The sequence below is a fragment of the Ranitomeya imitator genome, chromosome 1, assembly GCF_032444005.1.
Source record: "Ranitomeya imitator isolate aRanImi1 chromosome 1, aRanImi1.pri, whole genome shotgun sequence".
NCBI classification, from domain to species: Eukaryota; Metazoa; Chordata; class Amphibia; order Anura; family Dendrobatidae; genus Ranitomeya; species Ranitomeya imitator.
This window is the reverse complement of record NC_091282.1, coordinates 860,560,177-860,587,689: the sequence shown is the minus strand read 5'-3', so window position 1 is coordinate 860,587,689 and position 27,513 is coordinate 860,560,177. Positions and strand designations below refer to the sequence as shown.

At 42.0% G+C, this 27,513-nt stretch overlaps 1 protein-coding gene across 1 annotated transcript in view; it reads left to right on the top strand.

Moving 5' to 3' along the window:
• Positions 1-27,513, top strand: part of LOC138651724 (myosin heavy chain, clone 203-like) — a 240,910-nt gene that overhangs the window by 122,637 nt on the left and 90,760 nt on the right. Inside the window, exons 8-10 of the mRNA XM_069742150.1 lie at positions 14,819-14,939; positions 15,803-15,870; positions 17,555-17,612. Coding sequence (XP_069598251.1) covers positions 14,819-14,939; positions 15,803-15,870; positions 17,555-17,612 — 247 coding nt within the window. The remainder of the gene's footprint in view (positions 1-14,818; positions 14,940-15,802; positions 15,871-17,554; positions 17,613-27,513) is intronic.

Here is a 27,513-nt window from a genome sequence, read left to right as displayed (position 1 = left end):
TGTGAGTTAAGATGAAAAGACAAACGTAGAGATGAAATAGATTTAGCAAAGTGAGGCCCGACTTTCTGAACAGAGCGAGGATAGGAAAGGTAACTTTGCGGTCAACACAAAACCCTACAAACAACCACGCAAAGGGGGCAAAAAGACCCTCCGTACCGAACTAACGGCACGGAGGTACACCCTCTGCGTCCCAGAGCTTCCAGCAAGCAAGAAAAAACAAATAATCAAGCTGGACAGAAAAAACAGCAAACAAAAATAACAAAAGCGGAACTTAGCTATGCAGAGCAGCAGGCCACAGGAACGATCCAGGAGGAAACAGGTCCAATACTAGAACATTGACTGGAGGCCAGGATCAGAGCACTAGGTGGAGTTAAATAGAGCAGCACCTAACGACTTCACCACATCACCTGAGGAAGGAAACTCAGAAGCCGCAGTACCACTCTCCTCCACCAACGGAAGCTCACAGACAGAATCAGCCGAAGTACCACTTGTGACCACAGGAGGGAGCTCTGCCACAGAATTCACAACAGTACCCCCCCTTGAGGAGGGGTTACCGAACCCTCACCAGAGCCCCCAGGACAACCAGGATGAGCCATATGAAAGGCACGAACAAGATCGAGAGCATGGACATCAGAGGCAAAGACCCAGGAATTATCTTCCTGAGCATAACCCTTCCACTTAACCAGATACTGGAGTTTCCGTCTCGAAACACGGGACTCCAAAATCTTCTCCACAATTTACTCCAACTCCCCCTCCACCAAAACCGGGGCAGGAGGATCAACAGATGGAACCATAGGTGCCACGTATCTCCGCAACAATGACCTATGGAATACGTTATGGATGGAAAAAGAATCTGGAAGGGTCAAACGAAAAGACACAGGATTAAGAACCTCAGAAATCCTATATGGACCAATGAAACGAGGCTTAAATTTAGGAGAGGAAACCTTCATAGGAATATGACGAGATGACAACCAAACCAAATCCCCAACATGAAGTCGGGGACCCACACAGCGTCTGCGATTAGCAAAACGTTGAGCCTTCTCCTGGGACAAGGTCAAATTGTCCACTACATGAGTCCAGATCTGCTGCAACCTGTCCACCACAGTATCCACACCAGGACAGTCCGAAGACTCAACCTGCCCTGAAGAGAAACGAGGATGGAACCCAGAGTTGCAGAAAAACAGCGAAACCAAGGTAGCTGAGCTGGCCCGATTATTAAGGGCGAACTCAGCCAAAGGCAAAAAGGACACCCAGTCATCCTGATCAGCAGAAACAAAGCATCTCAGATATGTTTCCAAGGTCTGATTTGTTCGTTCGGTCTGGCCATTAGTCTGAGGATGGAAAGCCGAGGAAAAAGACAAGTCAATGCCCATCCTAGCACAAAAGGCTCGCCAAAACCTCGAAACAAACTGGGAACCTCTGTCAGAAACGATATTCTCCGGAATGCCATGTAAACGAACCACATGCTGGAAAAACAATGGCACCAAATCAGAGGAGGAAGGTAATTTAGACAAGGGTACCAAATGGACCATCTTAGAGAAGCGATCACAAACCACCCAAATGACTGACATTTTTTGAGAGACGGGAAGATCTGAAATAAAATCCATAGAGATATGTGTCCAAGGCCTCTTCGGGACCGGCAAGGGCAAAAGCAACCCACTGGCACGAGAACAGCAGGGCTTAGCCTGAGCACAAATCCCACAGGACTGCACAAAAGAACGCACATCCCGTGACAGAGATGGCGACCAAAAGGATCTAGCCACTAACTCTCTGGTACCAAAGATTCCAGGATGACCAGCCAACACCAAACAATGAACCTCAGAGATAACTCTATTCGTCCACCTATCAGGGACAAACCGTTTCTCCGCTGGGCAACGATCAGGTTTATTAGCCTGAAATTTTTGCAGCACCCGCCGCAAATCAGGGGAGATGGCAGACACAATTACTCCCTCTTTGAGAATACCCGCCGGCTCAGATAAACCCAGAGAGTCGGGCACAAAACTCCTAGACAGGGCATCCGCCTTCACATTTTTAGAGCCCGGAAGGTACAAAGCCACAAAGTCAAAATGGGAGAAAAACAGCGACCAGCGAGCCTGTCTAGGATTCAACCGTTTGGCAGACTCGAGATAAGTCAAGTTCTTATGATCAGTCAAGACCACCACGCGATGCTTAGCTCCTTCAAGCCAATGACACCACTCCTCGAATGCCCACTTCATGGCCAGCAACTCTCGATTGCCAACATCATAATTTCGCTCAGCAGGCGAAAACTTCCTGGAAAAGAAGGCGCATGGTTTCATCACCGAGCAATCAGAACTTCTCTGCGACAAAACAGCCCCGCTCCAATTTCAGAAGCATCAACCTCGACCTGGAACGGAAGCGAAACATCGGGCTGACATAACACAGGGGCAGAAGAAAAACGACGCTTCAATTCTTAAAAAGCTTCCACAGCAGCAGAAGACCAATTGACCACATCAGCACCCTTCTTGGTCACATCGGTCAATGGTTTAGCAATACTAGAAAAATTGCAGATGAAGCGACGATAAAAATTAGCAAAGTCCAGGAACTTTTGCAGACTTTTCAGAGATGTCGGCTGAGTCCAATCATGGATAGCTTGGACCTTAACAGGGTCCATCTCAATAGTAGAAGGGGAAAAAATGAACCCCAAAAATGAAACCTTCTGAACACCAAAGAGACACTTTGATCCCTTCACAAACAAAGAATTAGCACGCAGGACCTGGAACACCATTCTGACCTTCACATGAGACTCCCAATCATCCGAGAAGACCAAAATATTATCCAAGTACACAATCAGGAATTTATCCAGATACTCTCGGAAGATGTCATGCATAAAGGACTGAAACACTGATGGAGCATTGGCAAGTCCGAATAGCATAACTAGGTATTCAAAATGGCCCTCGGGCGTATTAAATGCAGTTTTCCATTCATCGCCTCGCTTTATATGCACAAGATTATATGCACCACGAAGATCTATCTTGGTGAACCAACTAGCCCCCTTAATCCGAGCAAACAAATCAGATAACAGCGGCAAGGGGTACTGAAATTTGACCGTGATCTTATTTAGAAGGCGGTAATCTATACAAGGTCTCAGCGAACCATCCTTCTTGGCCACAAAAAAGAACCCTGCTCCCAATGGCGACGATGACGGGCGAATATGCCCCTTCTCCAAGGACTCCTTCACGTAACTCCGCATAGCGGCGTGCTCAGGTACAGATAAATTAAACAGTCGACCTTTTGGAAATTTACTACCAGGAATCAAATCGATAGCACAATCACAATCCCTATGCGGAGGTAGGGCATCGGACTTGGGCTCATCAAATACATCCCGGTAATCAGACAAGAACTCTGGGACCTCAGAAGGGGTGGATGATGAAATAGACAGGAATGGGACATCACCATGTACCCCCTGACAACCCCAGCTGGACACAGACATGGATTTCCAATCTAATACTGGATTATGGACCTGTAGCCATGGCAACCCCAACACGACCACATCATGCAGATTATGCAACACCAGAAAGCGAATATCCTCCTGATGTGCAGGAGCCATGCACATGGTCAGCTGGGTCCAGTACTGAGGCTTATTCTTGGCCAAAGGCGTAGCATCAATTCCTCTCAGTGGAATAGGACACTGCAAGGGCTCCAAGAAAAACCCACAACGCCTGGCATACTCCAAGTCCATCAAATTCAGGGCAGCGCCTGAATCCACAAATGCCATGACAGAATAGGATGACAAAGAGCAGATCAAGGTAACGGACAAAAGAAATTTTGACTGTACCGTACCAATGGTGGCAGACCTAGCGAACCGCTTAGTGTGCTTAGGACAATCAGAGATAGCATGAGTGGAATCACCACAGTTAGAAACACAGCCCATTCTGACGTCTGTGTTCTTGCCGTTCAACTCTGGTCAAAGTCCTATCGCACTGCATAGGCTCAGGTTTATGCTCAGATAATACCGCCAAATGGTGCACAGATTTACGCTCACGCAAGCGTCGACCGATCTGAATGGCCAAAGACATAGACTCATTTAGACCAGCAGGCATAGGAAATCCCACCATGACATCCTTAAGGGCTTCAGAGAGACCCTTTCTGAAAATAGCTGCGAGCGCACCTTCATTCCATTGAGTGAGCACGGACCACCTTCTAAATTTCTGACAGTAAATCTCAATCTCATCCTGACCCTGACACAGAGCCAGCAAATTTTTCTCTGCCTGATCCACCGAATTAGGTTCATCGTACAGCAATCCGAGCGCCAAGAAAAACGCATCAATATTTCTTAATGCAGGATCTCCTGGCGCAAGGGAAAATGCCCAGTCTTGAGGGTCGCCACGCAAAAAAGAAATAATAATTCTCACTTGTTGAACTGGTTCACCAGAGGAGCGAGGTTTCAAGGCCAGAAACAGTTTGCAATTATTTTTGAAATTCACAAACTTGGCTCTATCACCATAAAACAAATCAGGAATAGGAATTCTTGGTTCTAACATAGGATTCTGAACCACCAAATCCTGAATCTTTTGTACATTTATAACGAGATTATCCATTGACGAGCACAGACCCTGAATGTCCATGTCCACACCTGTGTCCTGAACCACCCAAATGTCTAGGGGAAAAAAAAGGCAAAACACAGTGCAAAGAAAAAAAAATGGTCTCAGAACTTCTTTTTTCCCTCTATTGGAAATCATTAGTACTTTGGGCCTCCAGTACTGTTATGATAAGGTAATTCAGTACCACAATGGACATAGAAGTCAGAGCACATACAGTGATCTGACCATAACCCAAAAACATAGAACGAGCTCTGAGACGTGGGACCTCTGCTGACCGCAATCCCTAATCCTCTCCAACCACACTAGAGGCAGCTGTGTATTGCGCCTAACGCTCCCTATGCAACTCGGCACAGCCTGAGAAACTAGCTAGCCTGAAGATAGAAAATAAGCCTACCTTGCCTCAGAGAAATACCCCAAAGGAAAAGGCAGCCCCCACATATAATGACTGTGAGTTAAGATGAAAAGACAAACGTAGAGATGAAATAGATTTAGCAAAGTGAGGCCCAACTTTCTGAACAGAGCGAGGATAGGAAAGGTAACTTTGCGGTCAACACAAAACCCTACAAACAACCACGCAAAGGGGGCAAAAAGACCTTCCGTACCGAACTAACGGCACGGAGGTACACCCTCTGCGTCCCAGAGCTTCCAGCAAGCAAGAAAAAACAAATAAGCAAGCTGGACAGAAAAAACAGCAAACAAAAATAACAAAAGCGGAACTTAGCTATGCAGAGCAGCAGGCCACAGGAGCGATCCAGGAGGAAACAGGTCCAATACTAGAACATTGACTGGAGGCCAGGATCAGAGCACCAGGTGGAGTTAAATAGAGCAGCACCTAACGACTTCACCACATCACCTGAGGAAGGAAACTCAGAAGCCGCAGTACCACTCTCCTCCACCAATGGAAGCTCACAGACAGAATCAGCCGAAGTACCACTTGTGACCACAGGAGGGAGCTCTGCCACAGAATTCACAACAGGGTATATCTGCATCTCCAGAGAAATAGCTAGGCTGCAAAAATCCTTCACAGACAAAACTGGACAAGACAAAAACATGAATATGCACAGAACTATAAGGTCCACAGCAAAAACAAAGCCAGGACTTATCTTTGTAGAAAAGCACAGCAAACTGGAGAGACCAGCAGGGAAGTGAATCCTGCAAAAACAATGAACAACTGGCACTGACTAAAGAGTCCTGCAAAGCTATATACCCCAGTCAGTTTTGCAAACAGTAGATACACATGTCCACTCCTGCAGTCCAGGCACAACTGCATTACCCTCTACAACCACCGGAGGGAGCCCAAAAGCTGAATTCACAACATTGTGGTGAGTCACACACCACTTTTAAGATGTGGCTGATTCATCAAAAGTTATAGCATCTTAATGAATTAGGCACCTCTGACTCCAGCACGCCTCCTCATCAAGACCGGCATGAAAAATACCGGTCTTCATGAATTGGTGCCTTATTGATACACTGAGCGCAAATATATCAGTGCATGTAAAATGCATCAGCATGGGGTGCAGGTTGTTCTTTTGTTTGAGATTGCCTAGATGCCCAATCCCTTTAGCTGAACTAAATAGCTAACACATTAAAGTGGCCATTTTGTTATACGTGTATATAAATACATATATTTTATGAACTAATTAAACTTACCAATACACTTACGGATTGAATTCCTAACATCTCCTAGTGCTGCAGTGCCCATAAAGAGTCTTTTAAGTGTTCATAAAAGGTGTGTCACTTTTGGTCAAGACAATGTCAAGACCTGGGAAATCAGATGGGTCATCACATAATCCGAAGGTCCTTCCTTCAATATCTAACATCTAGCATCCAAGGCGCATGCGCACTAGATGTTAAATGTACTGTAACATTTTTTTGGTGCACTTGTTCCGTATGGAAAATTTGAAGAATAATCACTGCATGCTAAATTATGGAAATGCTCATTCAGCCATGGATATGTTGATGATCTTGACAATGCAAGGACAAGAAGAATCAATGTTGAAAAAAATCAGTGCAAATTAGGGTCTTATCCGGTGGATATTACAATTATCTACTCAGATTATACTAACCTGATTTATCCAATAATAGAGCAAAAATCATCAGGGAAATGTCAGCTGCAGCAGATCCACGGACCAACAAGTAACCATGTCAGACTTCAGAATGAAAGGGATATTGTGGATATTACCCGTGCTGTGGAATAAAGTTCCAATCGAAACTAAATAAGTGAAAGATGTTGGTTTATTCTACACGTTTCGAAGTATTCAATTACTTCTTCATCAGGAAATCACCATTTGTATACAGAAAACAGAAAAAAGTTGCTGTTTAAATACATAAGATTTAGAAAAAACAGCGCCAATGAAGCCACATGACAAAGTGTCTAAGTTCAAAGGGTTAACACATGGTGCAGCACATGATGTATACAGTAGGATCAATAGTTATGTTAATAAATGGACATCAGAAATAATATTTTTCTATTTTACAACTATAAGACCAGAAGCAAAATTAGGAAAGAAAAGAGAAAAAACTGTAGCGAAAAAAAAAGTGTTTTGGTCATCCGGGAGGAAAACCCACGTTGATGGCTTTCTTGACATCTGTCAGGTCGCTAGTCTTACCCATGATGGGGGTTTTGAGTAATGAACCAGGCAGGGAGTTTATAAAAGCCTCAGGTATCTTTTGCATGTGTTTAGAGTTAATTAGTTGATTCAGAAGATTAGGGTAATAGGTCGTTTAGAGAACCTTTTCTTGATATGCTAATTTATTGAGACAGGTTTTTTGGGTTATCAGGAGTTGTATGCCAAAATCATCAGTATTAAAACAATAAAAGACCTGACAAATTTCAGTTGGTGGATAATGAATCTATAATATATGAAAGTTTAATTGTAATCATTACATTATGGTAAATAATGAAATTTAACGCTATATGCTAATTTTTTGAGAAGGACCTGTACTTGTATTGAAAGGAAACTTCAAATCGCAGAAAGACAGGAGAGCCTGGGAATATAAACTGATGACGACCTTTGACACTCTTAATGCAGGAATGAATGTGTCACATGGATTTATGTCTTTTTACATCAACTAAGGAACTTGCCCCTCAGACCATGAAGGGTCATTACAACAGAGACCCTAATCACAGGACAATAAAACAATCCTTATCTAAGAATTGGCCCAATATTTATGGATGTAACTGTTTATCACCCATGGTAATTCTGCTTCATGTCACCTGGCTTATCCATGGTTTTTTTTCCCCTCTTTTTTTTTTTTTTCCTATACTATGTTGTGCATAAATATGTGATTCTTCAGAATTTGTTTTAGTCTTTGCCTGATGAAGAGACCTGTGTAGTCTCGAAAGCTTGCAATTTGTTACCATCTTTTCAGTTAGCCATTAAAAGGTATCAACCACTGAGGACTCTCAATTCTAAATATTTTTCTATCCATTGGCTAACACGGTACCAAGATATATTTCTTTCCTGTATCATAGATACATGGTAATGTGCAAAGAAAGTAAGAAGTCAGCAATCTGTGATCAATTTCCAAATAGGTAAGTAGTGAATTTGTATTTATGATAGGAGCTAAAATAAACCGTAAAGGTGCTAGTGCCCAAAAAAAAACACCCCCCCCAAAAAAAAATTAGAGCAGTGTGAATATTAAGTGATAATAAATATGAATCAGGTTAGTAACATAAAATGATAATAGTGACGATAGAACATTTTGTGTCTATCACTTACCATAAATTTACAAGGACCCTTCGAATCCCCCTTGTATACCGATTATTTCAGGAATTAATTCACTTACCTGTAATCTTTCTGAATACGTTGATAGAATAATGCAACCACATGTTTTCAAATTAGCTAGTTTTCTACGAGACTGCACACACATCTCATCCAATTTTACGGGTATATACTGGAAATCACAATATGTGTTTTTTACGATGGAGGTATCATCACTTTATTCTAATATTCCGCATAATATTGGTTTAATAGTTATCTTACCCTGGACACTATACTGTGTGACGACCAAAAAACCTTCATACTGAAAGGTTTAAATTTTATATTGGAGAATAATTATTTCACTTTTGAAGGACATCAGTATCATACAGTAAAGGGCACTGCAATGGGCTCAAAAGTTGCACCTACTTATGCTAACCTTTTCATGGGGATTTTTGAGGAATTATTTATTTTAAATGACACCCGGTGCAAACAGGTTATTCTATACAAAAGGTTCATTGATGATTTATTTTTTATTTGGGACAATACCTATAACGATATCGAAATATTCATCAAACATATAAATAATAATGATTGAGGTCTTTCCTTTTCCCCCCTCTTAAATTAATTTTTTGGATATTGCCATATCTTCCAAGGATAACACTATCCTCACCAAAACCTTCTTCGAGGAAGTGGGTACTAACAGTTACATACATTACAAAAGCAGCCATTACACCAAGTGGCTGAACAATATTCCTAACAATCAATTCCGTAGAATTAGAAAAAATTGTAGCCTAGATGAGGATTTTAAACATCAAGCTGGTATCCTGCAGGAGAGATTTTCCATTCAGAATTATCCAAATTAGCTAATTAAACGTGCATACGAAAACTCCTTGGTGATTAGTCAAGACTTCTTAATGAGGAAAAAGAGCAAAAAAACAATCGTGAACAGATATATGTCCAACTTTATTACACAATTTAATTCTCAACGTAAACAATACGAGAAATGTTTAAAAAAATGGCATGTACTATTAAATGACCCCATTTTGGGAAAAACTCTTCCTAGAAATCCAGGTATTGTTAGCACCATGCTCACCGATCCCAGGGCTGTTGCTGCCGGCGCCTCGCTCGTCAATTCCTCCTCGTCCTTCGTTGCTCCTGCTTTGCTGAGGGCTTCTCTCAGGTCTAGCTCCCGGCGTGTGCCTGCTCGGGCGCATCTGCACGCTTCCTCCCTGCTGCCAGCCGCGCGCTCTGTCTCTTCCCATATGCATCTTAGGGATCGAGCGCCCGCACATTCCTCCTCTTTATCCAGCACTGTGACCTGACTCGGCAGTATTGCCAGGCCAAAAGTGGGCTAGCGTTAGGTATTTCAGGCCGCCCCCCCTTGTGGAGGTGCCTGATTGTTTAGTTTCTCTCCCATTACCAGGCCTGTCCCTCTGCTCCTTGCTTATGTCCATACTGATACTGAACTCTGTGTCTTAACCCCTTGCCTCCTTGTTTCTTCTTGCCCAGTATCTCTGTGTCTTAACCCCTTGCGTCCCTGTTACCTTTTCAGTGTCCGTCTCTGCCCTGTGTCCTCCTGGAACCTGTTAGCATATTCTCCTCAGTCTCCTCATTAGTCTGCTGACCTTCTTCTCTTTGGTCTCCCTTGCCCTGTTTCCTCTTTTTGTGGTTACTTATCCTGTTCCTTACCCGCACGGCTCTATCTCTCTTCCCGCGTCCCAGTCCCATCTCCGTTTGTTCGCTATCCTCGAGCCGACCCCTGGTCCTGGCATCCGTGGTAATTGAGGCCTCTGAGCTTGCTCCCAAACTATCCCTGTATAGGGGTTGGTCCAATCTGGTGCCCCTGCTTGGGGGAGGTTCGGTATCATGGTCCAGTGGGTCCACTCTTGGTACCTGCCACCTCCGGCATAACAGTCTGCCGCCTCCGGCATAACAGGTATTACATTTCGTAGGGCTCCTACTATAAAAAGCATTATATCTCCCAGTCGCCTGAAAACTTCCATTAATATAAATGATCCCAGATCGAATATTAGAATTAAAGAAATTTATAAATGTGAACTAAAAAATTGTTATGTTGTAATATCAGTGATCATAGATCAATGAATATTGTTTCTTCTGCCACAAGGGAAATTTTTCCAATTAATCAATTCTTAAAATGCACAACTGAATTTGTGATCTATGTTATTGAGTGTAAATGCAGTAAACAATATGTGGGTAGAACCACCCAAAAATTACACCTTAGACTCTATTACCACAGACACGATATCAGGAAAGGCTTCCTTCTGCAGGGCCTCTCAAGACATTGCATCATCGTACACAATAAAAATTACAATGATTTGAAAATTAGCTATATCGAACGTATACTTACAAATACCCCTAATAGAACACAAATTAAATAGGAAAGAAATCTATTAGATTTACTGATTAAACACTCATAAAACCATATGGACTGAATTAAATCTCAGAGGCCTTCTTATAAGCCATACTACAGCAACATTTATCAATTCACCAACTTTCTTTTTGTTCACTTTCAATCGTTTCAGTCTTCACATTTGTGATATTTAAAAAAAAAAAAAAAAAAAATTTAAAATATTTTCACACTTTCACAAGTTTATTATTTTTGGCCCTAAATCAGAATTTAACCACTTATCAAACAGAACGTTCCATCATCACTATTATCATTTTATGTTACTAACAAGATTCATATTTATCATCACTTAATATTATTGATTATATTATAATTATATATAATTATATTAATATTCACACTGCTCTAATATTTTTTTGGTGTAATTTTGGCACTAGCTTTTTATGGTTTATTTTAGCTTCTATCATAAATACAAGTTCACAACTTACCTTTTTGGGAATTGATCACAGGTTGCTGACTTCTTACTTTCTTTGCACATTATTGTGTATCTATGTGCATCTACACCATGATGCAGGTCCACTGGGTGTGTCTTATTCAGACTTAGCATTGATTTAATTGAAATCCCTTATCCTCTTAATTCCTTCATGCCGATGCTGAGGTGCAGACGGAATTAATTAACATAGTAACATAGTAACATAGTTAGTAAGGCCGAAAAAAGACATTTGTCCATCCAGTTCAGCCTATATTCCATCATAATAAATACCCAGATCTACGTCCTTCTACAGAACCTAATAATTGTATGATACAATATTGTTCTGCTCCAGGAAGACATCCAGGCCTCTCTTGAACCCCTCGACTGAGTTCGCCATCACCACCTCCTCAGGCAAGCAATTCCAGATTCTCACTGCCCTAACAGTAAAGAATCCTCTTCTATGTTGGTGGAAAAACCTTCTCTCCTCCAGACGCAAAGAATGCCCCCTTGTGCCCGTCACCTTCCTTGGTATAAACAGATCCTCAGCGAGATATTTGTATTGTCCCCTTATATACTTATACATGGTTATTAGATCGCCCCTCAGTCGTCTTTTTTCTAGACTAAATAATCCTAATTTCGCTAATCTATCTGGGTATTGTAGTTCTCCCATCCCCTTTATTAATTTTGTTGCCCTCCTTTGTACTCTCTCTAGTTCCATTATATCCTTCCTGAGCACCGGTGCCCAAAACTGGACACAGTACTCCATGTGCGGTCTAACTAGGGATTTGTACAGAGGCAGTATAATGCTCTTATCATGTGTATCCAGACCTCTTTTAATGCACCCCATGATCCTGTTTGCCTTGGCAGCTGCTGCCTGGCACTGGCTGCTCCAGGTAAGTTTATCATTAACTAGGATCCCCAAGTCCTTCTCCCTGTCAGATTTACCCAGTGGTTTCCCGTTCAGTGTGTAATGGTGATATTGATTCCCTCTTCCCATGTGTATAACCTTACATTTATCATTGTTAAACCTCATCTGCCACCTTTCAGCCCAAGTTTCCAACAAATTAATATCTTCTTTAATTTTATATTTGTTCAGAGTGTAGCCATCGCGCTGTTTCTCCTCTGCTGTTGGTTCTTTTTATAAAACACACTTGCGTCACTGTTTTTTATCCTTCCGTTGTTTGATTGTTTTTCAGTTTGAGTATATGTAGTCACATCCTTTGTACATTTCTCTATGGGCTCATGGCGCGACAACATTGCAAGTGCGGTTTTTACTTTGCGGGTATTGGCCACAGTGATGCTGTAACCACACCTTGTCCGTGGTTTGATAATTGGCTTTTTCTGCCACTGACACCATTGATATATAAAATAATTATATAAATATTATAAAATAATAAATACTATAAAATATTTTTTTTTGCTATATTCCAATATCACAAATGTTTCTGAAAATCATGAGCCGAAAAGCCCGGAAATTTCATTCATAATTCTATTAATTATAAAATTGATAAATTAAAATTGTATTACAATCATTACTCAATTTTTTAACCTTTTTAAATTATTCATTTTTACTTTATACTTTTTTAATAAACCATGTTTATACATAAATAATTTTCCTTGATCGCTCTTCTTTCTTTTTTTTGTTCATCTGTCAAATTAGCTAAACAGGTAATACAAGTTGTGGGGATTTCCCTCCTTGTTTTTTTCAGCATAGGTTTTCCACCAGGATGATCAAAACACTTTTTTTTGTCTCCATTTTTTTCTCTTTTCTTAATTTTGCTTTTGGTCTTATAGCTGTAAAATAGAAAAACATTATTTATGATGCCCATTTATTAACATAAATATTGATCCTACTGATTTTGTACAGTCATGGACAAAAATTTTGAGAATGAGACAAATATTAATTTTTCCAAAGTCTACTGCTTCATTTTTTCTAATGGCAATTTGCATAAACTCCTGAATGTCAGAGTGATCAGCTTAACAGCAATTACTGTACTTGCAAAGTCAATATTTGCCCAGAAAATGAACTTTAACCCCAAAACACATTTCAACATCATTGCAGTCCTGCCTTAAAAGGAGCAGCTAACATAGTTTTAGTGATTGATCCATTAACACAGGTGTGGGTGTTGATGAGGACAGGGCTGGTGATCAATCAGTCATGATTAAGTAAGAATGACATCACTGGACACTTTAAAAGGAAGCTGGTGCTTGGTATCATTGTTTCTCTTCAGTTAACCATGGTTATCTCTAAAGAAACACGTGCAGCCATCATTGCACTGCACAAAAATGGCCTAACATGGAAGAGTATCGCAGCTACAAAGATTGCACCTCAGTCAACAATCTATCGCATCATCAAGAACTTCAAGGAGAAAGCTTCCATAGTTGCCAAAAAGGCTCCAGGGCACCCAAGAAAGACCAGCAAGCGCCAGGACCGTATCTTAAAACTGTTTCAGCTGCGGGATCGGACTACCAGCAGTGCCGAGTTTGCTCAGGAATGGCAGCAGGCTGGTGTGAGTGCTTCTGCACGCAGTGTGAGGCGGAGACTCTTTGAGCAAGGCCTGGTTTCAGGGAGGGCAGCAAAGAAGCCACTTCTCTCCAGAAAAAACATCAGGGACCGACTGATATTCTGCAAAAGGTACAGGGAGTGGACTGCTGAGGACTGGGGCAAAGTCATTTTCTCTGATGAATCCCCTTTTCGATTGTTTGGGACATCTGGAAAACCGCTTATTCGGAGAAGAAGAGGTGAGCGCTACCACCAGTCTTGTCTCATGCCAACTGTAAAGCTTCCTGAAACCATTCATGTGTGGGGTTGCTTCTCAGCCAAGGGAATCGGCTCACTCACAGTCTTGCCTAAAAACACAGCCATGAATAAAGAATGGTACCAGAATGTCCTCCAAGAGCAACTTCTCCCAACCGTCCAAGAGCAGTTTGGTGCCCAACAATACCTTTTCCAGCATGATGGAGCACCTTGCCATAAAGCAAAGGTGATAACTAAATGGCTCATGGAACAAAACATATAGATTTTGGGTCCATGGCCTGGAAACTCCCCAGATCTTAATCCCATTGAGAACTTGTGGTCAATCATCAAGAGACGGGTGGACAAACAAAAACCAACAAATTCTGGCAAAATGCAAGCATTGATTATGCAAGAATGGACTGCTATCAGTCAGGATTTGGTCCAGAAGTTGATTGAAAGCATGCCAGGGAGAATTGCAGAGGTCTTGAAGAAGAAGGGTCAACACTGCAAATATTGACTTGCGTCATTAACTCATTCTAATAAAAACCAGAGGGCAGCAGATCATGTGAAAATATAATTTTGGTGTCATTCTCAAAAATTTTGGCCATGACTGTATATATCATATGCTGCACCATGTGTCAACCCTTTGAACTTTGACACTGTTTGTCATGTGGCTTCATTGGCGCTGTTTTTTTTCTAAATCTGAACTATTTAAACAGCAACTTTTTTCTGTTTTCTGTATACAAATGGTGATTTCCTGATGAAGAAGTAATTGAATACTTCAAAGCGTGTAGAATAAACCAACATCTTTCACTTATTTTGTTTGGATTGGAACTTTATTCAGCAGCACGGGTAATAGCCACAATATTCCTTTCATTCTGAAGGACAAGAAGAAACATGGTCAACCCCTTGAAATAATTCTGTATTAGGTTTCTTTACCAGTTATTCGCAGAATCACAGAATATATCTTTTCAGAACACCTGAAGTAATTCCAAAAAGGGATAAAGGATCCACTAGCCCAGAAGGAGGAAGCTCAGTTTGTGAGTTATCAGGAGCAGCCAGCGTGAAGCATTCCAGAAGGAGAAGAAGAAGAAAGGTATATTAACATATTAGCATTTATACAATGTATTACAATAAAAAACCCATAAAATTACATCTTCAATATTTGCAATGCTCTTCAGATATCTGACTTGATGTCTAGAGTATATTCACATAATTGTAATATTTCAAACTATAGAATATGTAATGGATTTTGTAACAGAAGTTCTAAATAATGAACCTTGTGAATGTACAAAAGACATATTGTTTATCACGTAATGTTCATTTTACTTTGCAGATATTTATTTTTGTTTGTAAAACTTCAATTCATTTAAGTATAGAGCATCCATACACATTCCCATCTGTCGGATATTTGCAAGTACAAATAATAATGATAAAAAAGAAAATTAAAACTAAATGTAATGGTACATTGCATAATATCTGCAGCAGCTTGTCCAACCACAAGTTTAGATACCCATGCTTTATTATCTTTTTTCTCTTTTCTTTTTTTTTTTACTAATAAGGGTATGCAGAGTCCAATGGTTAGTTTCAAACATCTTAACCTAAATCTATAGATAAAATTCAGAAAAAGAAGAGCAAAGGAAAACTGTGGCATGTTTTGTAAAGCATTATAAGAGTAACTAAGCTTACATTTTTGTTTCATAATTGTGAACTGTTCAGCATTTTGCAATGCACTTTGTTAGACGATTTTGATTAATTTTATGTGTACAGCTACACATCAATGTGAACAATAATTTTAAGGCTGGACACAATTATGAGAAAACATTTTTTAAGTTTAGTTGCTCTTTAATATTACTGAGAGTATTTAGAAACTATTGAAAAAAAAGTATTTTACGTTAATTATACTGACTTATAATATAATAAGCATCAATTAGCATCTAACAAATGTCCCTTCTACAGGACAAGAAATGGGATTCAAATGACCAGAAGAGCTCACAAAGTCACGATTGTCAGGCAGACTATGATAGGTAAAGTGCTTTTTATTATGTTTTTTTAAAAATCTTTTAGATGTCTTTGTGTAGCAGAATAGATTTTGAACCCAATTTCTGAAAACTATTTCACCAGAATTTTGGTTTAAATTGCTTTGAAAAGTCAAAACATTTTTGGCACAGCTCTGCCAAAATGGATGGAGCTCTGGCAGAATGGGGACACAGTGGCTGCATAATGACACATGGTAACACAACTCGTCTAATGCATGATCAGCAGTGGTGTTCCTTATGCCAGATATCTTTAGATTCCTGATGTAATGCACACCATAATCAGACACTCCAGAGTCATGCAGAGCCTCTTCACAAATCAGGTGCATCTGACTCCACCATGCCCCCTTATCAAGGAATAATGAGTTGATGAGTTAACTCTGGGTGGTCCAACAGCACACTTGAAACGCTATGACAAAGTCAGCCTCATTCTCGCTGTTTGCGCTGTAGGCTTGATAAAAAAAATGCAATTGCAGACTTTTCTTTGATTTTGAAATTTAGTTATTAACCTAACTGACCTATAGTGGGCAATACCCATACATTACTATGTGACACTGTTCGATATTATATACAGTTGTCACAATTCCTCCAATCATTGTGTCTATGATGCAGTGAGTGACAGTTCAGCTTTCCAATCTGGGGCAGGGGCATGCTGAGTTGTCAGTAATGTGATTGACAGCTCAGCTGTCCATTCTGGAGCTGAGGCATGCTGAGATGCCAGTGTTGTGAATGACAGTCCAGCCATCCAATCAGAGTCAGTGCATGCTGGGTATCCTCCAGGTGTCTCTTGTCCTAGGTTATTACCTGGTTATTTATCTGTCCATCTGTGTCTTATTGTTGCCAGTTGTAATAGCACGGGATTACCGCGTCAGAGAGGAGCCAGTAGACCACAGCATCTGAGTTCTGCTTCTCTGGCGCTGAATAGAAGCACTCCTCCTTCTTATTAAACCGTGTTAATATATTTGGGAAGTGCAGGAAAAGAAATTCCCTTCAATATTTCTTTCATTCAAGAGGATACAGACCAAAGAGGAGATCCTGGGTTCCGGCTCATTAGTCGATCGTCTGGTCAGGGTCTTCCATCTTAGGTTTCCTGGGAAACCAGGGGGATCCAGTGCACCCCCCCTTAGAAAAGGGGATACTGTCACTATTGCTCAACTCATTGTGTCTTTGCAATTAGTGACAGTTTAGTCCAATCTGGGCTGGGGTGTTCTGAGCTGACAGTTTTGTGAGTGACAGTCCAGCCGTCCAATCAGAGCCAGGGCATGGTGGGTTTCCTCCAGGTGTTTCCCATCCTGGTTTATTGCCTGGCTATTTATCTGGCTATCTGTATCTCTGTATCTTATTGCTGCCAGTTGTAGCCTAATTAAAGTGGCTTGTGTTTGCTATGTTCTCTGAGTTCTTATATTCTGATCTTTGTTGACTGATCTTGGATTTGTTTTTGACCATCCATTTGCCTAGTCACTTTGTCTTGATCTGCTACCTTCCTGAAATTATGACCTCGGACTGTGACCTGACTACGCATCTGTCTTTCCCCTTAGTTTAAGTTAAGCTCTAATATCTTACCCCTGACATATTGACTAGCCTGCCTCACAGCTTTTCTGTGAGTAGTGAATAGCATCACAATAACCTTGCATAATCACCCAGATTGCAATTTGAAAAAAATCTATATTTTTAGGAATTACATATTGAAAGAAAAAGAGGAAAACAGTAGAAAAAAAGAAAGCAAGAACTTGGTAAGCCCTTATTTATGATTATTAATAGCTGTTTATTTTACATAGTTTAAATGGTATTATTTTATTATGCAGTACAGACAATTTCTTGCTGTCATCTTTTAAGCACTGCACGGGTACCCCTCCTTGTGCACCATGGACCAGGTTGGATTTGGTGTTTTACAGCACTAACTGTATTTTTCGGATTATAAGATGTACTTTCCCCCCCATATTTGGGAGGAAAAAGAGGGTTCGTCTTATAATTTGAAGGTATTTTACTGGGGGGCGGGGGGGCGGTGGTGGAGCACGGTCACAGCAGCCAGGGTCACTGATTCAGGAGGTCAGTAGAAGGAGGGGGGAGATGCTGCAGAGGTGGCACATGCGCAGATTGAGATCTCAGGTGACGAGATCTTGTCTAAGATCTAAATCTGTGCATGTGCCACGTTCAGCGGGCATTTTCCTGAACCCCACTGCAGGGATAAGTACGGGAGAGGGAACCTCCGGTATCCGATTCTGATAGCTTTTGAAAGGACTGGACCAGCAGCATCACCCCACTCTTCCTTCTGCCGCCAACCTCCAAAGCAGCGACCCTTCTGAAAGGACATGCCTCACAGCATCTCCCCATCCCTGCCGCCGCCGACTTCCTGAAGCAGTGACCATGGCTCCTGTGACCTTACTCCTCCGCTGCCCCCCAGATAAATTACCGTTAAAACATTATAAGGTGCACCACCATTTTATTTAAATTTGTTTTTCCTATTTTCCACTCCAAAATTTGGCGTGCGTCTTATAATCCGCAAAATACAGAATCTATATACCGAAGTCAAAAACATGACAAAAAATGTTTAGAAGGTGCAATTCTGTAGCCCCACTTTTATTTATTCTACATTTTCATTGGTTAAATAAATATGGTGTGTTGCCCAATTGTCATATTTCTGAAAATTGATTTTTGTCCAGAAATCTGCTCAATACAAGTTTAAAGGTGTTATCAGAGCCTTGGTATTTTTTTCTTATGGGACTTAGAACTTAGCATCTACCTGTCTATTCTGCCCAGTGCTGATCCCTGCTGGCTCAGAGCTGTCATGTACCAATCCTGCCGGTGATTTTTTGGCTTATAGTGATGTCACGTTGACAGAGCAGCTTCTTCTTTTCCACTCTGCTCTGGAAGAGCAAATGTCGCTATCTTCAAAAAAGGAAAGAAGATGGAGCCTGGAAATTACAGGCTACTGAGCCTTACTTATATACCAGGAAATAATACAGTAATTAACCAGAGCCAGCATGGGTTTACAACAAACAAGTCATGCCATACTAATCTAATTTCCCTCTACGATGGGATCAGGGAAATACGGTAGATATAGTATATCTCGACTTCAGCAAAGCATTTGATAAAATATCTCATACTATCCTTATTGAAAAAGTGTCCTAGTATGCGATTTGTAGTGCAGCGTGGTTGGTGCAGTGTAACAGATAGGCAGGGACCACAGAATAGTCCAACATAAACAATGTCTTTATTTGCACACTAGAGAAGTGAGAGAAAGGATTCAGAAGGATGTACATAAGATTGAACAATGGACAGCGGCTAAAAGAATGGCATTTAACATGGAGAAATGCAAGATTCTACATCTGGGCAAGAAAAACTAAAATGACATCTACAGAATGGAAGGAATAGACCTAAGCAACAGCACGTGTGAAAAATACTTTGATATACTAACAGATCACAGACTGCACATGAGTCAACAGTGTGATGTAGCAGCAAAAAAAGGCAATCACAGTTCTGGGATAAATTAAGAGAGGCATAAAGTCTCATAGCATAGAGCCTTGTCTCATCAGGCCTCATCTGTAACACTGTGTCCAGTTTTGGTAAAAAAAAGACATTGAAAAACTGATTCAAAGTTCAGAGAAGAGCTACCAGGATGGTGAGCAGACTGCAAGCTTTGTCCTATGAGGAACGGTTAAAGGATTTGGGAATGTTTAGGTTGCAAAAAAGAAGGATAAGAGGACACTTAATAGTTGAGAATAGTTGTCTACAAGTATCTGAAGGGATGCAACAGTGTAGAAGGATCATAATTATTCTCAATTGCACATGGAAACATGAGAAGCAATGGAATGAAACTGAAAGGGAGAAGATACACATTAGATATTAGAAAAACCTTTTTGACAGTGAGGGTGATCAATGAGTGGAACAGGCTGCCACGAGAGGTGGTGAGTTCTCCTTCAATGGCAGTCTTTAAACAAAGGCTGGGCAGACATCTGTCTGAAATGGTTTAGTGAATCCTGCATTGAGCAGGGGATTGGATGACCCTGGAGGCCCCTTCCAACTCTAACATTCTATGATTCTAATTAGCACACTGCGATTCAATCGTGAGAAACAGATTCTAAAAATAGAAACAAGAAAATCACATTTTATGATTTTTAGATAATTAAATGGAATTTTATTGCATGAAATACGTATTTGATAACTATTTGATCACCTACCAACCAGCAAGAATTCTGGCTCTCATAGACCTGTTAGTTTTCTTTTAAGAAGCCCTCCTACTCTGCACCCATCTGTATTAATTGCATCTGTTTGAACTCATTACCTGTTTAAGGGACACCTGTCCACACAATTAATCAATCACACTTCAACCTCTCCACCATGACCAAGACCAAAGAGCTGTGTAAGGACACCAGGGACATAACCGTAGATCTGCACAAGGCTAGGATGGGCTACAGGACAACGGGCAAGCAGCTTGGTGAAAAGACAACAACTGTTGGCACAATTATTAGAAAATGGAAGAAACACAAGATGACTGTCAATCTTCCTTGGTCTGGGGCTCCATGCAAGATCTCGCCTTGTGGGGTAAAGATGATTCTGAGAAAGGTCATGAATCAGCCCGGAACTACATGGTAGGACCTGGTCAATGACCTGAAGACAGCTGGGACCACAGTCTCAAACATTACCATTAGTAACATACTACACTGTCATGTATTAAAATCATGCAGGGTATGCAAGATCATCTGCTCACGCCAGCACATGTCCAGACCCATTTTAAGTTCGCCAATGACCATCTGGATGATCCAGAGGAGGCATGGGAGAAGGTCATGTGGTCACATGAGACCAAAAAATAACTTCTGGTATCAAGTCCACTTGTTTGGAGGAAGAAGGAAGATGAGTCCAACCCAAAGAACACCATTCCAACCATGAAGCATGGTTGGGGAAGCATAATACTTTGGGGATGATTTTCTGTAAAGGTGACAGGACGACTGCACTGTATTGAAGGGAGGATGGATGGGGTCATGTATTGCAAAATTTTGGCCAACAACCTCCTTCCCTCAGTAAAAGCATGTCGTGGCTGGGTCTTCCAGCATGAGAATTACACAAAACACACAGCCAAGACAGCTAAGGAGTGGCTTTGTAAGAAGCATGTCAAGGTCCTGGAGTGGCCTAGCCTGTCTCCAGACCTAAACCCAATAGAAAATCTTTGGAGGGAACTGATCTGTATGGAGGAGTGTGCTAAAATTCCTGCTGTAGTGTGTGCAAACTTGGTCAAGAACTACAGGAAACGTCTGAACTCTGTAATTGCAAACAAAGGTTTCTTCAAATATTAAGTTTGGTTTTTCTATTGTATCAAATACTTATTTCATGTAATAAAATGAAAATTAATTATGTAAAAGTCATGCAATATGATTTTCCGGATTTTTTAAAGATTCTGTCTCTCACAAGTGTACCTACGATAAAAATGACAGACCTCTCCATTCTTTGTAGGTGGGAATACTTGCAAAATCAAATACCTATTTCCCCCACTGTACATGAATTCCAATATTGCTGTAAACTTTTAAAATGTAAGGTACTTAACTGGCGTTTTTTGATCAAAGAGCGCAACAGCGATCCAACCACGTCAAAGTATATCTTTAATATGGATGGTCCCTAACCAATAGGTGACCTAGCTCTTAATGTGCCAAATCATGGCTCATTTGAATTGGAAGTTAGCAACTAGCTGCCTGTAAGTACTTAGGCCCATAAGAAAAAAAATACAAAAGTCCCGAATAACACCTTTAAAGGGAACCTGTTACGTCCTCTATTGCTATTAAACTGCCGCCAGTGTCATGTTAGTGATGCACATTGCATCACTAACATGTTTGTCTCAAGCAAAACATCCCAGTAATTAGTGAAAAAATCACTTTTTATATGTTGATGATTGCCCCACATACCTTCTGTCAGAGGAGTGGGCAGCTCTAATTTTCAGTCACGGTCAATCAAATGTGTTTTGAAATTCTCCATGTCCATCGTATTAGCATTCCTTCCTATCACTGCAACCTACGTCACCACAATCTCCAAGGAGATGTCGCGCTTGCGCAATGACGCTCAGCTTTCTGGATATGTGCACTGAATTTGTGTACGTCCCAGCTTCATATCCTATGTGCGCATGCTCGGGAGCGCTGAGCGTCAGCATGGTGAGCGGGAAGACAAGCGTGCATAACGTGCGCGCTCACAAATTGTCATGTGGCCACTTAAGTTCAGCTGCTCTAAAGCACGTGACAGGTTCCTTTTAACAAATGTCAAAGCTTAAGATTGTTAGCCCCATTCTTCATATCTCATAAACTAATCTTGCATCCATCAATGCAAGGATCTAGAAGAATTTTCAAGTAAATGACCCCTGGATTATAATAATCTCAGTACCTGTAATGTTCCAGATTTTACAGCGGTCCTTGTTTCTAGAGTATTTTTACAGTGCAGGGTGAAAGATGACCTTTGGTGTTACTCAGATAGGAGGCAAAATCTCTTTGCTTTTTGTCAGCTCATCAGGCTCTCCACTGCCACAATACCCAGTGCCATATAATGCTCACGTATGTTCAAGGTGACAGAGATGAATAAATTGCCTTTAACCCCTTCCCGACCTTTGACGCACCATATGCGTCATGAAAACCCGTGCCAATCCGACCTGTGATGCAGCATATGCGTCATGGCCGGATTGGGCTCCTGCAGGCCGGGTGAAAGGGTTAACTCCAATTTCACCTGGCCTGCAGGGACAGGAGGAGTTGTACTTTAGCCCAGGGGGGGTGGCTTCACCCCCCCGTGGCTACGATCGCTCTGATTGGCTGTTGAAAGTGAAACTGCCAATCAGAGCGATTTGTAATATTTCACCTAAAAAACTGGTGAAATATTACAATCCAGCCATGGCCGATCGCCCCCCCAGCCCCCGATCTGTGGTCCGCTCCCCTCCGTCCTGTGCTCCGCTCCCCTGTCCTCCTGTCCTCCTGTCCGCTCCCCCGTGCTCCAATCCCACCCCCCGTGCTCCAATCCAACCCCCCTGCATTCCGATCCAACCCCCCTGCACACCGATCCACCCCCCCGCACTCCGATCCACCCCCCGTGCTCCGATCCACCCCTGTGCTCCGATCCACCCCCGTGTTACGATCCACCCCCCCATGCTCCGATCCACCCCCCCGTGCTCCGACGCCCCCCCGTGCCCTGATCTCCCCCCCTTATACTTACCGAGCCTCCCGGGGTCTGTCCGTCTTCTTTCCTGGGTGCCGCCATCTTCCTGCCGGCAGATTCGTTCCAGAGTGAATTTTGATCACTGTGATAAAACCTATCACAGTGATCAAAATAAAAAAACAGTAAATGACCCCCCCCCTTTGTCACCCCCATAGGTAGGGACAATAATAAAATAAAGAATTTTTTTTTTCCCACTAACGTTGGGGTTAGGGTTAGGGTTAGGGATGTGCACACGTATTCTGGTCCTCTGAGGATTTTTCCGCAGCGGATTTGATAAATCCGCAGTGCTAAACCGCTGTGGATTTATCGCGGATTTACCGCGGTTTTTCTGCGCATTTCACTGCGGTTTTACAACTGCGATTTTCTATTGGAGCAGTTGTAAAACCGCTGCGGAATCCGCAGAAAGAAGTGACATGCTGCGGAATGTAAACCGCTGCGTTTCCGTGCAGTTTTTCTGTACAGCGATTTTTGTTTCCCATAGGTTTACATTGAATTGTAAACTCATGGGAAACTGCTGCGGATCCGCAGCATTTTCCGCATCGTGTGCACATACCTTTTGAATTAGGCTGTGTGCACACGGTGCGGATTTGGCTGCGGATTCTCAGCAGTGTTCCATCAGGTTTACAGTACCATGTAAACATATGGAAAACCAAATCCGCTGTGCCCATGGTGCGGAAAATACGACGCGGAAACGCTGCGTTGTATTTTCTGCAGCATGTCAATTCTTTGTGCGGATTCCGCAGCGTTTTACACCTGTTCCTCAATAGGAATCCGCAGGTGAAATCCGCACAAAAAACACTGGCAATCCGCGGTAAATCCGCAGGTAAAACGCAGTGCCTTTTACCCGCAGATTTTTCAAAAATGGTGCTGAAAAATCTCACACGAATCCGCAACGTGGGCACATAGCCTTAGAGTTAGGGTTGGAATTAGGGTTGTGGTTAGGGTTAGGGGTGTGTTGTGGTTAGGGTTGTGGTTAGGGGTGTGTTGGGGTTAGGGTTGTGATTAGGGTTATGGCTACAGTTGGGATTAGGGTTAGGGGTGTGTTGGGGTTAGTGTTGGAGGTACAATTGAGGGGTTTCCACTGTTTAGGCACATCAGGGGGTCTCCAAACGAAACATGGCACCACCATTGATTCCAGCCAATCTTGTATTCAAAAAGTCAAATGGTGCTCCCTCCCTTCCGAGCCCCGACGTGTGCCCAAACAGTGGTTTACCCCCACATATGGGGTACCAGCGTACTCAGGACAAACTGCGCAACAATTACTGGGGTCCAATTTCTCCTGTTACCCTTGAGAAAATAAAAAATTGCTTGCTAAAACATTTTTGAGGAAAGAAAAATTATTTTCTATTTTCACTGCTCTGCGTTGTAAACGTCTGTGAAGCACTTGGGGGTTCAAAATGCTCACCACATATCTAGATAAGTTCCTTGGGGGGTCTAGTTTACAAAATGGGGTCACTTGTGGGGGGTTTCTACTGTTTAGGCACACCAGGGGCTCTGCAAACGCAACGTGACATCCACAGACCATTCCATCAAAGTCTGCATTTCAAAAATCACTACTTCCCTTCTGAGCCCCGACGTGTGCCCAAACAGTGGTTTACCCCCACACATGGGGTATCAGCGTACTCAGGAGAAACTGGACAACAACTTTTGGTGTCCAATTTCTCCTGTAACCCTTGGGAAAATAAAAAATTCTGGGCTAAAAAATTATTTTTGAGGAAAGAAAACGTATTTATTATTTTCACGGCTCTGCGTTATAAACTTCTGTGAAGCACTTGGGGGTTGAAAGTGCTCACCACATATCTAGGTAAGTTGATTTCGGGGTCTAGTTTTCAAAATGGGGTCACTTGTGGGGGGTTTCTACTGTTTAGCCACATCAGGGGCTCTGCAAATGCAACGTGACGCCCGTAGAGCATTCCATCAAAGTCTGCATTTCAAAATGTCACTACTTCACTTCCGAGCTCCGGCATGTGCCCAAACAGTAGTTTACCCCCACATATGGGGTATCACCGTACTCAGGAGAAACTGGACAACAAATATTGGGGTCAAATTTCTCCTGTTACCCTTGGGAAAATTAAAAAATTCTGGGCTAAAAAATTATTTTTGAGGAAAGAAAACGTATTTATTATTTTCACTGCTCTGTGTTATAAACTTCTGTGAAGCACTTGGGGGTTCAAAGTGCTCACCTCACATCTAGATAAGTTCCTTTCGGGGTCTAGTTTCCAAAATGGGGTCACTTGTGGGGGGTTTCTACTGTTTAGCCACATCAGGGGCTCTGCAAACGCAACGTGACGCCCGCAGAGCATTCCATCAAAGTCTGCATTTCAAAGCGTCACTACTTCACTTCCGAGCCCCAGCATGTGCCCAAACAGTGGTTTACCCCCACATATGGGGTATCATCGTACTCAGGAGAAACTGTACAACAACTTTTCGGGTCAAATTTCTCCTGTTACCTTTGGGAAAATAGAAAAATTGGGGGCTAAAAAATCATTTTTGAGAAAATAAATTTTTTATTTTATTTTCATGGCTCTGCGTTATAAACTTCTGTGAAGCACTTGAGGGTTCAAAGTGCTCACCACACATCTAGATTAGTTCCTTTGGGGGTCTAGTTTCCAAAATGGGGTCATTTGTTGGGGATCTCCAATGTTTAGGCACACAGGGGCTCTCCAAACGCGACATGGTGTCCGCTAATGATTGGAGCTAATTTTAAATTTAAAAAGCCAAATGGCTTGCCTTCCCTTCTGAGCCCTTCCGTGCACCCAAACAGTGGTTTACCCCCACATATGGGGTATCTGCGTACTCAGGACAAACTGGACAACAACATTTGTGGTCCAATTTCTCCTATTACCATTGGCAAAATAGGAAATTCCAGACTAAAAAATCATTTTTGAGGAAAGAAAAATTATTTTTTATTTTCATGGCTCTGCGTTATAAACTTCTGTGAAGCACCTGGGGGTTTAAAGTGCTCAGTATGCATCTAGATAAGTTCCTTGGGGGTCTAGTTTCCAAAATGGGGTCACTTGTGGGGGAGCTCCAATGTTTAGGCACACAGGGGCTCTCCAAACGCGACATGGTGTCCGCTAACAATTGGAGCTAATTTTCCATTCAAAAAGTCAAAAGGCGCGCCTTCCCTTCCGAGCCCTGCCGTGTGCCCAAACAGTGGTTTACCCCCACATATGAGGTATCGGCGTACTCGGGAGAAATTGCCCAACAAATTTAGGATCCATTTTATCCTGTTGCCTATGTGAAAATGAAAAAATTGAGGCTAAAAGAATTTTTTTGTGAAAAAAAGTACTTTTTCATTTTTATGGATCAATTTGTGAAGCACACTGGGGGTTTAAAGTGCTCACTATGCATCTAGATAAGTTCCTTGGGGCGTTGTTGTGAATTCTGTGGCTGAGTTCACTTCTGTGGTCACAAGTGGTATTGCAGTCTCTGGGCTTCCTCCCTCAGGTGTTTTGGTGAGCTCGTTGGCTGCCTTGCTATTTAGCTCCACCTGAGTCTGTCTTCCTTGCTCCTTGTCAATGTTCCAGTGTTGGATCTGAGCTACTGCATCTTTCCTTGGGCCTGCTGCTCTGCTAGATAAGTGCTTCTAGTTTGTTTTCTGTTTTTTCTGTCCAGCTTGTTATTATCTTTTGCTGGAAGCTCTGAGAAGCAAAGGGGTGCACCGCCGTGCTGTTAGTTCGGCACGGTGGGTCTTTTTGCCCCTTTGCGTGGTTTTCGTTTTAGGGTTTTTTGTAGACTGCATAGTTCTCTTTGCTATCCTCGCTCTGTCTAGAATATCGGGCCTCACTTTGCTGAATCTATTTAATTCCTACGTTTGTCTTTTCATCTTGCTAACAGTCATTATATGTGGGGGGCTGCCTATTCCTTTGGGGTATTTCTCTGAGGTAAGTCAGGCTTGTATTTCTATCTTCAGGCTAGTCAGCTCCTCAGGCAGTGCCGAGTTGCATAGGTAGTGGATAGGCGCAATCCACTGCTGCTTCCAGTTGTGTGAGGATAGATCAGGTACTGCAGTCTACAGAGATTCCACGTCTCAGAGCTCGTCCTATTGTTTTGGGTTATTGCCAGATCTCTGTATGTGCGCTGATTACTGCACGCTGTGTTGCCTGATTGCCAGCCATAACAGTACAAGGAGCCATTCAATGATTTCCAATAGAGGGAAAAAAGAAATCCTGACATCATTTTTTTTTCTTAGCTCTGTCTTCAGTCTTTTTTTTCCCCTAGACATTAGAGTGCTTCAGGACACAGCTGTGGACATGGATATTCAGGCTCTGTGCTCCTCAATGGATAATCTCGTTGTAAATGTACAAAAGATTCAAGATACTATTGATCAGAAATCGATGCTAGAACCAAGAATTCCGATTCCTGATTTGTTTTTTGGTGACAGAACTAAGTTCCTGAGCTTCAGAAATAATTGTAAGCTATTTTTGGCCTTGAAACCTCATTCTT